Genomic DNA, 12,719 nt, shown 5'->3' with positions numbered 1-12,719 from the left:
ATAGCCAGTAATTACTCTTACTGTGGTACATTTATGGCTTTTCCACCTTTAACCATCACTATACCACCAGAAAATGATTAGCACCATGGTATTACCACAGCTTTTTGGTTATGGCCTTAGAAAAAGTACTGCGGTGGCACCATGGTACTGTGACTGTATCAGATGGTAATTCTATGGTAAAACAGTTACCATAAATTATTTACATTCACTTAACATTTACATTTCCAAAATAGTATAGCAATAACGTCTTAGAAGCCTAAATAGTATTTTTAATGCGCTACCGGTGCTATGACATTCATAAAAGTACCTTGTTGTAGTACCATGTAAATACCATGGTAATTTTACGTGTTACCATCACCATATCATGGTGCCATCACATTTTTAAGGTAAATGGTAAAAGCGTGGTTTTATGGCTAATACCATCATTTTAGGAATATTTATCATGGTTATACAATGTTTGTGATTTGGTAACATGGTTATACCATGATTTTCCCGGTTATAACTTACAAAGGTACTATGTACTTGTGGAGGTACTATGGCACATCTGCTAATACTATGGTACTTTGAAACATAGTCAAAAATACAAGTTTGGTACCAGATAGTACAATGAAACAGTGGTAATTTCACCTGATACCATTACCAATATTGCGGTTTTACAGATATTTACCAGATAAATGTAACGGTAGATGGTAAACGCTAAATGGTAGTACATCATTTTTTATGGTTATGTACTTTGCAAAAACTACTGTGGCATAACAGTAATGGTATCAGATGGTAGCATTATGGTACTTTTCATACAAATGTACATGGTGCTTACAATAATACCTTGGTAATACCATGTTTCATGTCTAAAGCACCACGACATATTAATAAGCGGTACGTGTCCTGGTATATATCAGAAGTACCATGGTACCTCCACAGCACATTTTAAGGGCATTAAAGCTCTTCAGCCACATTTCAAGACATTAATTCCCATCTACAAAAGCAGCAGGCGCGAGACCTTATCACATTCAGAAATGATTCAGATCTAAACGTCTGAAATTACATTAATTCTGAGGCTCTTTCTAAAGCTGTCTTCATGCCCCGAAAAAGTCATTTCCATAATAGCTGTAAAATGAAGTTTCAGCACAGAATCGACTCCCTCCACCTGCTGGGACTGTCCTTCTGCATTAGCGGCTGACAGCGCTCGCAAGCACAGGATGAACAAACCCGACAGCTGAAGGTGTGTAAAACATCGAGCTAAAACGTTAATGCAAACACTCGCTCTCAAATGTCACCGCGGAGACGGGGGAGCTGACGGCAATGCTTTGACTGCATTTCTCACCTCGTCGCGACACGCTAAACGCGCCCAGGCTCAGGTGAAGGCAGTCGCTTGCGTGCGGCTCTCAAATCAGAGAAACAGGTTGGGACGTTTCAAAACATGCGACCTGTCAGCCGCCGCTTTGAAGCAAAGGGAAGCTGAAATATTAAGCATGTAAAATGCTCCGCGGAAATTGAGGTGTCATGTGCCTGACAGATGGTGCATGCTTTGCACCAACCGTTCCATCTGGCTGAAGTGACACCGTCATATTCAGAGGCTCAGATTCATCATGGAGCGTCTTCAAAGTTCAGCGCTGACGTTCTGAATCGCTCATTCACATGCATCATTAGAGCTGCAGCCGCGTTAGGAGCGATTACGAGGGGCTGTGTTCTGTTCCTCGACAATATCCTGCTTTTTAATCTCTTTAAAAGGCGTCTGCTGGCAACAGTAAACATTTCGATGCTTGAGCCTCATTCTCCTGTCTTGAATAATTCCATTACAGTTTATTGCTTTTCTTTTAACAGCAGAGTGCATGAAAGGAGGGAGCGATCGAGACGCAGCAGAACCATGGCTCAAATTCACGTTTCCCATTTGAGCACCATGGCTTAATGGGAGGGAGCAAACGTCCTTCAAGGAACAGCTGACCCAAAAATGAAAATCTGCTGAGAATGCGCTCGCCCTCAGGCCATGCAAGATGTAAAGTGGTTGGTTTGTTCATGGAGATGTGGAGGAATTTATCCGTGCATCACTCGCTCACCAGTGAAGTGAATGGGTGCCGTCGGAATGAGAGTCCGAACAGGTGATAAAAACATCTCAATAATTCACACCATTCCAGTCCATCGGTTAATGTTTAGTGAAGCAAAAGGCTGTGTGCTTATAAGAAATAACCATTTAGTTGTTTTAGCTTTAAACCATTGTTTTTTGGCAAAATCCATAATAATGCCTTTCTAAGTCCATCCGCTGTTGTCCTCTTTTATCAAAATCCTGGATCTTTCACAATTTGGCGTTGCTGATGCTGTAGATCACTAGAGGATTCTTATTCTGACGGCACCCATTCACTGCAGATGATCCGTTGTTGTTCAAATCTTTTCCACTGGAGAAACAAACTCATCTACATCTTCAAAGGCCTCAGGGTAAGTACATTTTCAGCACATTTTCATTTTTAAGAGAACTATTACTTAAAACTCAACAAACACGAAATGGGGGTTGCAACCCAATGTGATTAATGTTCGGAGTCAAACAATTTTGGCACGACATGCACTGAATCCTTTAAAATAAGACTGGGATCATTTAATGTAAAAGTCAAGTTGATTTTGATTTCATGTTAACTTTTTCTTTTTCCATGCAGAGTCTTCTGCATGTCAGAGAAAATATTTTAGAGCATTTAATGACCCCTGAAATAAAGCCGGTCAGTGCAACTGAACACAAAACAAACACTAATATATTCTCTTTTCAGGGCACTGGTAAAGATGAGCCTATCCTTTGGGCCGTTCATTAGTTTTGTTGGATTCACTCGACCAATGCAATCAGTCAGGGCTGATTAACACTGCCTGATAATTTCATTAACACTCCGAGGCAACAGATGCTCGGCTGTGAAACTCTTGTGTCAGGATGTTTATGCTAAACTGTTTCCTCACATTTTCATCGGGAAACGTTAAAGAGGTACTTATTTTGTCTTTGCGTTTGACAGTCTCTTGCTGCCTCCCTGATAAGCGAGCGAGCAAAAGCTCAGAGCTGGTAACTAATAGGTTATTGGGTTGATCCGAGCAAGAAAAAAATCATTAATATTTTGCCCTTCAGCAAAACACAGATTGCTAAAGGGGGACTGAACCTGAATCTAGACCTGGAGCAGTGTTTTTCAGTGTAAAAATTCACTTTTTTTATCTGTAGGTTGTTGGTTAAACACTAACACAAATGAAAAATGTAATGTTTTTGGCAGCTATCACGAAATATCTCCGTTGTGGTTAAAGGAGGAATTATAACTAGTTATGAATTGTATTACTGAATAAAAAAAACACTTTAATAATCAGATATTTAAAGAGCATACGTTTTAATTCACAATTTAATTAGAAGATGTTTTGTAAAAAATTATTTGTTAAAATTATAACACTATTTCAAGACAGCTAAAAGAATTTGTACTACATAAATGAGACAAATCATACATTTACATGGATATATGATCGCAATAAATCACATCCAAAATAAACGTTTTTGGATACATAATTTATGTGTGTACTGTATATGTATAAATATACAAACATGCATGCATATATTTAAGAAAAATATGTTACGTTTATATATTAAATATATATTTGCATATAAATTCTATGAATAAATATATGCATGTTAATATTTTCAAAATGATGCTCCCCAGACTGCATATAAAGTATACATTAATAATATAATTCATAAACATTTCTTAAATTTATCAACGCTGTAAACAGCTGTGCTGCTTAATATTTTTTGTGGAACCTATAATGCATTGTTTAAAAAGAACTGCAAATAGAAAACTTTTGCAATAATTTAAAAAGTCTCTACTGTCACTTTCGATCAGTTTTAAAGCTTCTTCTAATCTACCTTTGCTCTTTCCCCTTAACCCTTATCCCTCACAGCTACAAATCTTTTTTTGCGCTGTAGGACACGAGCGTTCAAAGGAAACCCGAGAAAGTCTCGCCAACTCCCAGTGACTAGAGAATCCTCTGTGTGGACGGTGAGGAGGTGCCGAGCTGCTGAGTCGGGCTCCAGGCGCTGAAGAGAAGCTGTCGGTCGCCTTCCCGTCAGCAAACCTCCCGGGGATCAGATGCAGACCTCTCGTTCTGAGGAAACTACAACCGAAAGCACTTTCCAAGATCCACTGTATGCGTACAGGCCTCCAGCCCACGGTACAGAGCTACAGGAGAGCAGATATTACGCAAGCTGCCCTACTGTCAGAGCTTATAAAATGGCAGTGATCTCGCATGCAACACCGTATTCTGATGTAGAAAGAAATATTAAGAGCTTATTGCTATTTTTAACACACCACATGCTTAATTGAAACAAAACCATAATGCCAGCCAACAAATTACGCTGGAGATATTACCTAACGCGTATATTTACAGAATATGCCAACGGATCTACATCAGCGTTTGTTTTCATATCCGATTAGGAAAATGTGATATTAGCAAAACAAACACCTGGTGATGGATTCTGAACCAGACAGAAGCCCATCGTAGCCTGAATCAACAGATCCACACGTACGACCAAATCATTCTATGAATGGATGCCTTTTCATTTTTTACTATATATATATATATATATATATATATATATATATATATATATATATATATATATATATATATATATTTGGCATACTGCTTTGCACCATGCACATTTCTTAGCATCAAGTCTAATTAGATCAATTAGTAATGATTCTCCACACACTTGACGGTAGATAGATAGGTGCGTAAGAGACAAAGACCAGCAAGGTCAAAAAACAATACCAATATCAAATTTATTTATAAATGGTGTTTCGGTCGTGTTCATCAGGAATCTTTATCATCAGGAATGACATTTAAATAATAAAAAAAAAGATTCCTGTTGAAGGTCATACGATCAAAACATTGCTTAATATCAAGTCTAAAATATGTTTTAATGTTACTTTTTAAGAGGATTTTATGATCTTTGAATAATATTGGTTTTTATGCAAATATTTTAAGTGTACCTGAAGCATACTTGCAATAGTTCCACTTTGGCACAATCAAATACATTAAGTATGTCTTTAATTGGACTTCAGGACTACTACCGCACAATTAAAATGCATTAAATACAAAATTAGTTGTTTCAATTGATTTGATCCAGATTTGAAGTATACCTGTTTAATGTGCTAAAAGTACAATTTTAGGCAATTTTATTGAGTACATAAATATGTAAATATATTTGTATTATACTTAAATATCTCCACACACACATGTTGTGTTTCCATGTTTTATGGGGACTCTCCATAGGCGTAATGGTTTTTATACTGTGTGTTATTGTCCTACACCAACCCTACAGCTAAACCTCCCCCTTACAGGAAACTACCGGCATTTTTAGATTTTTAAAAACTTCAATTCTGTATGTTTTATAAGCTTGTTTTCTCATGGGGACCTAAAAATGTCCCCACAAGGTCAAAATTGACTGGTATTCCTATCCTTGCAGTGACATTGCCCATAACCTGATAAATATCAGGTGCACACACATGGGTCTGGCTAGACATTAAATATGATTAAAAAAAATAATCATAATAATTCAAAGTATGTAGACTTTTTTTAACCAATAGATATTTTTCGTGTATAAAAACATATACAAAAATAATTACACAAATAAATAATTGTCATTTAATTTATATAAATATAATTTTTGAAAATATAGCCTAGTAATATTTATTTATTTAGTATATTTATATTATAATAAATTGACATTTGAATGAATTAACATTAATATATTAATTTTAAATAATTATTACTTTTTCACAATCTGCACTGCTGGTAGTTATGCCACTGTCTGATAGCTACACGAATATTTATTACTTGTAAAAAAAAACACAAAAAAAAACAATCATGGTAATGAGGCCTGCTAAACAAAAATGAAACAAGAAGCAATAACAGAAAGTGTCTATAATCATCCATACACTAATAAAAAAAAATCTTGCATTTGGTGGTTCCATGTAGTGGAAAAGGGTTTATTACATTATTTTTTAAATGATTCTTTTAAGAACTGTCACTAAAAGGTTCTTTGGGGAGCTTTAAAAGGTTCTTATGACATCGCTGTGAAATATGCTTTTTGGAACCTTTATTTTAAAGAGTATAATAAGAGTCATTATTTACATGTTAACGAGTGAAAAGACTGTTTTTATATTTTGTAAAATAACGCAATGTTCGGGTCGCCATAAATCCACAGCAAAGGACACATATATAAGCCTGTAGTCCTCCGAGGGAGCATCTCTCGCACTTGTTTTAGTTCCTATCAGACATTTCCTGCAGGACATTCTTGCCCTTTCTATTCTGATTTGGCTTTGTGTATCAGAAACTACGGAGAGCTGCGGAGAAAGACGGGAAGTGATGTGATGGGAGGAGAAGGACAAATTCCAGATGAGTGAGTTTCAGAAGGTGCAGAACAGACAGTCTGTCACCTAGAGAGTTTTAGCCCTGTGAAAATAACACTGACAGCACCGCCAGAACAGTTGATCTGATTTTTTGGGTGAGCCGCCGTGAATTTGCTTAAAACTTCGCAGGAGATTGTTCCGCGGCTGTTCGGTTAGGGATAATTCAGTCAGAAATGAGAAATCGCACTCATTTGCTCATTCCCAACCCGTGTGACTTTCTTTCCTCTGTGGAAGCGGAGCACGAGTCCTGACTGCTTTTATGGTGCTTTTGAAGCATGAAAGCCCTAGCTCCTATTCACTGTAATTGCACGGAAGAGAGCGACCAGCGCAGTTCTTCTACAAATGAAGGAACACCAAACACAATGACTCAGAGCAAACAGGGACACGAGAGAATTATTTCTTTAAAACATAACAAATTAGATTTGAGTCACCAGTATAAAAAAAAAACACTCTCATGTGTTTGATAGCATGGAAGGGCTCTATCATATCACCGGCAGTAAATAAAGACGGCTAGTGTAACTAAGATCAGAGTGTGTGCCAAAAAAAAGAGAACTCAATTATTATGGGACGCGATCCAAAGTGAACGCGAGGGACGCGATAACTTTTGCGGATCGAACACTTCTAGTTATGGAACTGTGTTTGAAGCAGTGCTCTTATCGTGCTGTTAAATTCAATTCATACTTTGCACTGTGTGAATTAAGAGAAAGCCAACTCGGAAAGCTAATGTGGAAATCAAGAATTTAAATAACTGCATAGTTGCAAAGCAAATGCTTTTTGTCATTAAATTGCCATTTTGTTTCTTTACACATCAGATTACGTGCAGGCAACAGAATAATGCATGCATGGTTAAAACTGTCAATCCAAACTGAATGGAACACAACATTAAAATGGAGCTAGGAAAAATAAATATGAAAGACTTAATATTATATATATCAATATTAAACTAGATTTCTCACGTAATACTATCCACACTAAATTAAGTTTTAAAGGAAGGTGTTGTCTAAATTCTTAAATCTCGTCGTTAAGGGTGACGTTCACGCCAGCGGTAACCGTACCTGCGGGTGTGGGCGTGTCTGCTTCGCTGTGATTGGCTGCTCACGCTGGCGACGGCATAAAGCCCGCCCACGACGTTCATAACAGGTGCGCGAGAAACCTTAACGCGTCAGACTGACGAATAATCGCAAAACAGACACAGATGTCACAAATTTCAGTTCAACATGAATTAAACACTCATTTGGAATCAGCCACATTAATAAATAAATAATAAAGCTGTAGCTGCGCCTCCGTGTCTGCGATTTAGCAAAGGATAGTCGACGATGATACAGTATAGTGATACTAATATAGCCTAATAAAACATACAAACAGTTTTTACGACCAAAAACCTCCTAAAATATCCGTTATTGTATTGATGCGTGATTATTTTTTTTTAAAGAACGTTTAGTTTTTAATATAGCCTACAGAAACAAAAACGTAGCTGTTGTTTATACTTAACGCTGTTTCTTCAACCTGAAGGCTGGAAACGTCAAATGGAGCTGGAATATGAATTTATATGGGACCGAAACAATCCAAACGCAGAGAGGTGTCTTTCCCTTCTCATTTCAGAAGATGAGCGCGCACGGAAAACAAACATAATCTTTTACAAGAGGACAGAATCGTGTTAAGGAGCCATATGCACTCGCGCATGTCCCGATTAAAGATGAGTTGCCCACGCGCGTGGAACTGAGCTAAATTTACACAGCAAGTGATTAAAGAGCTGCTCGGGGAAGAAAAACACGGGTGGATGAACCAACACAGTCGTTTGACTTCTTGTTCACGCATCTGCATGAATAATGCAACAGCATTGCATTTATTACACCGGGTCAGGGAGGGCGAGTGCTCCTGTTTTGGGGAGGTGACACTTACTGAAATCAAACTGCTCGTGTTTCCGAGGCGAGCGCACGATTCGCCAAAGAAAGCATTTGTTTTTATCGCAATCTTGCGCAAAGAAACTCATAATAGCGTAAAGGAAGCGTGCTTCTGAATGGACAGGCACACGTACGCACACGTTAGCTGGCAACAAAACAATGCGTTTCCACGTCCTTCCCTGCACTTTCATTACAGTTAAAGCGCGAGTCCAAAGGGTCCTTCTTGGCTGCGATTTAAGCACGATGCCTATGCGTTACATCCATGCATGTGACACGTTATAAAAAAACACATTGACTTGGAATCCCGCAGCGCATCTCTTTGTCCACGCGCGTTATTATGCAGCAGATCCACACATAAGCGCGTTTCTTCGTTATTTCTGCCCCACTTTTGTCTTGAAAACAATTCTGGCAGCGCACGCACGAGCCAAACTGATCAAAACAGGCACGTTTGTCTCCTGCGATCTTGTCCGCGAACCTCACATGTCGGCGCCGCGGCGACTAAACTCAAACACTTGTGTTGCAGCGAGTCTTTGTCGAATAGGCTGTGCGCAATCGGCATAAAAGTGAGGCGTGTGCGTTATTAAAGTTTCCAGGGCTCTCTCTGTTAAACAGCAGTGTCAGTGCATCGGAGACGCAAGGGCATCTGAATGAATCAGTGCAGTAATGAACATTACCTTGGGTTGTGATCTCTCCCCATAGGATTCCCATCCAAACCATCAAGCCGACCAGCAGAGCATCACTTTGAACTCCCAGCATGTTAAGACACAGTCCAAAGGGGTTCCAGCCCAGAATAATCACAGATGCGGCGTTGAAGTCCACAGCAGAGCTGCTTAGTGTCAGAGACGTGGAGTTGAACTCAAAGGCGGCGTGTGTGCATGAGCTCCTGTGTGTTCACAGCGCTGTGATGTCGGTTTGGTCTCTGTCTCCAGCTCTCTTCATCTCTTCTCTGCTGAACTCCGCAGTGTGTCTTCTGTCTTCTCCTTCACTCACCCCTCCTCTCTCTCTCTCTCTCTCTCTCTCTCTCTCTCTGGTTTGTGTGTGTAAAAGTTGCTGATGCTGTGGAGAATATGCTTCTACAGTTTAGAATCTGAATCCAGGGAATATAGTGAATGCTTATTTGTTACGGATAGATGGATGGATAGATAGATAGATAGATAGATAGATAGATAGATAGCACACATCAAGAACTAATTTCTGAGAATGGTGTGACAACTTACCCCAGTCTGCCTTTTACCATAAAGGCAATTTAAAACTCCCAGCAGAGAGGCTGGACTCTCCTTACATTACAATCAATTCATAGTGAAGCCCATATGATATCATGCATGACTTCACCGGTCTGGGGAATTCATAGTCCAGTAACAGCGTTAGTGCTTATCCCACATCTCTCATCTCAGGCTAAAAGGCTCCTGGCCTGCCGTAAGAAATGAGATAGACCTTGAGTTTGAGGTGCCGTGACCAGAGCAGACTCTGTTTCAAACAGATATGAGCGGCTATGTGAGAGGAGCCGGACAGAAACCGCATAAAGACCTCCAGCCCGCTTTGAGATACGAGAGGCTTTGATGCACTTTTACTTCTTGTCAGTCCAAGGGCCTGAACAGAAAGTCGTTTTTTCAGAGAGCGTCGTTTTCAAACGCCTGTTAGCCAGATCAAGCTGCTTTGCGATAATCTTTGTTAATTACTTCTGAGTGAGCGTTCCAGAAGAGAAAGGGAAAACATTCATCAGGAGAAATTCGATTAAAGGGGCAGTTCACCCTAAAACGAACATTTACTGACAATGCATGCACCCTCAGGCCGTACAAGATGTAGAGGATTTAGCTTTTTCCATCGGAACAGATTTGGAGAAATTGAGCATTACGTCACTTGCTCACCAACAGATCCTCTGCAGCAAATGGGTGCCGTCAGAATGGGAGTCTAAACATCTCAGTATTTCACAAGCAATCCACATCACTCTAGTGCATCAGTATGTTTTGCGAAGTGAAAACCCATCAAAAAATGTATTAGAAAGTCCTCTATCCAAAACTGCTTTCTCCACAGAAGAATTTATGTTGTCTGAATTATTATGAAATCATTAATGAAAACACCTTAATGATGTATTTGTTTTTCACAAACATGCACTTCACAAGACGTTTATTGATGGGCTGAAATCGTGTGGATTGCTAATGGATTATTGTGATGTTTTTATCAGTTGACGGCACCCATTCACTGCAGAGGATCCAATGCTTAATTTCTGTTCTGATAAAGGTCTTTGAGCTCTTCATCATTTAGTCTCTTTCAAATAATTTATTCTGTGCAACAAATAAATGATCTTAGATAATATATATCGACTTTGCTTTTGGTACAATGAGAGTCAAGAGCTTCCAGTGTTGTTTGGGAGGGATAAAATGTGTAAACCTTTATATCTTCAATCGACCGTCTGTTTCTAAGGCTGTAAGATCACTGCTCAGTGCTGGCAATGCCAGTCAGACTTACACACTAATGAGGCATGACACATGATACACGTATGGCTCATTGCCCAGCGCTGAAACCACTGTGTTTGCCATAGTTAAAAGCCAGCAGCTGAATATAACGATGCTGTTGCATTTATCTTAAAACAGAAAAAGTCAAACATATGAATCCGCTTACACGCATTCAGAGTGATGCACATTGCATTCAATGTACTTTTTTTTTTTTTTTTACTTCATGCATTCCCTGGCAACCAAACCCATGACCTTGGCGTTGCTAGCACCACGCTCGTCTCTTTAAGCTTGAGAAATGAAGAAAATCAATGAAAAGAAAATCTCGAAAGTGACTGACATCCCTCCCTTTCCTTGAGAAAATCTTAATTAGATCCGAGGAGGTCTAAGGATTATCTGTGATTTTCCACACTGTCTCCATGTCCCTGCCATCTATCAGCCGGCTTGCTGTAATTCCACACTGAAATGCCACCGAACGACCAAATCCACAATATGCTTAGTTTACTTAGGAAGTGCTGAAACAGGTACTCTGCAGCTAATGCGGTGTAGAAAGGTCCTTGGGGACGGGAAACTCATTTTTTTTAGTTTTCAGCACCTTTGGAGCATTTCCCAGGAACAATTAAATTCAACATGAAATGGCATTTGCAACCCGTTTTTGCTGCAGTAAGACGGGGGCATTTTTAAGTGAAACATGATATTCAATGAGACTAGTGCAGGACTCCACCAGGAACTGATGATAAAAAAGTAGCTGATACTTACTGTACCAGCACTGCTTAGTTCAATCTACAGTTTTTTTGTATTTTGCAGCAACAACTGTTAATCACTGGCAAGATTTTAGAAAGGCTGCATTACCTAAAATCATTAAAGAAAACACTGACCGTGTAAACAACTCTTTCTATAGCTTGAAATGATTTAGTATGTTTTCTTGGAAAAGAAAAAAGAGCATTCAGCACTAGCACTCTCTATTTATTTTCTATCTTATCTTCTTTTCTATTTATTTCTTATTTTTCTATAATTTAGACTTTATTTTTTTATTAAAAAAGGACCCTCTAACGCAAGCATTCCTAGTTGTTTTCTTTTTATTTATTATAAGAAAACCTTTCTACATGTACTGCATTAGGAAAAATAAGACTTGTCACTGCACTTACATATTACTGCTCTTTTGTTGGATTTGATTGCTTCTATTGTCCTCATTTGTAAGTTGCTTTGAATAAAAGTGTCTGCTAAATGACTAAATGTAAATTAACAAATATATATGGAATGCATATTCAATTTATAACACATTATGTGTGTGTGTGTGTGTGTGTGTGTATATATATATATATGTATATATATATATATATATATATATATATATATATATATATATATATGTGTGTGTGTGATATATATGATATATATATATATATATATATATATATATATATATATATATATATATATATATATATATATATATAAATATCTTTATGAACATTGATGTGCATTGATGAAAGATGATAAGACAAAATATGACAATATTTGAAAATATGGGAAAAAAATAATAAAAATGTTAATAAAATACTAAATATCTTGATAAAACATAATTAATAACCAAATAATGATTATCATAAAAGAAAAATCAATCATTTTGGCCATACAATGTATTTTTTGCTATTGCTACAAATATACATGTGCTAATTATTATATACTCTTACTTCTATTTCAAATTTCAGCATGACATCAATTCTGATGTCATGTTCGCTTCAAAGCACACGATCAGGCGTTTGGCACCGTGCACCACGTGTGTGTGTGTGTGTGTGTGTGTGTGTGTGTCATTCATTGCATTAGACGGCCCACAAATGCTCTTAGTCACCATTAATAATAGCTAACAAATGCTCATTGGGTTCATTTGTGCTTTTTAACTTAGACAGTGCGTGTGAGTGTTTCACGGAGGA

At 38.1% G+C, this 12,719-nt stretch overlaps 1 protein-coding gene across 1 annotated transcript in view; it reads right to left on the bottom strand.

Annotated features, from left to right (window-relative positions):
* LOC122333701 (seizure 6-like protein) overlaps positions 1-9,292 on the bottom strand; it is a 39,904-nt gene extending 30,612 nt beyond the window's left edge. Inside the window, exon 1 of the mRNA XM_043231400.1 lies at positions 9,004-9,292. Within this exon, the coding sequence (XP_043087335.1) occupies positions 9,004-9,085 (82 nt within the window). The 5' untranslated portion in view covers positions 9,086-9,292. The remainder of the gene's footprint in view (positions 1-9,003) is intronic.
* Positions 9,293-12,719: the final 3,427 nt, after the last annotated feature.

The sequence above is a fragment of the Puntigrus tetrazona genome, unplaced genomic scaffold (genome assembly GCF_018831695.1).
Source record: "Puntigrus tetrazona isolate hp1 unplaced genomic scaffold, ASM1883169v1 S000000373, whole genome shotgun sequence".
Taxonomy (NCBI): Eukaryota; Metazoa; Chordata; class Actinopteri; order Cypriniformes; family Cyprinidae; genus Puntigrus; species Puntigrus tetrazona.
Note: the sequence above shows the minus strand (reverse complement) of the source record. Positions and strands in the feature narration are given on the sequence as shown.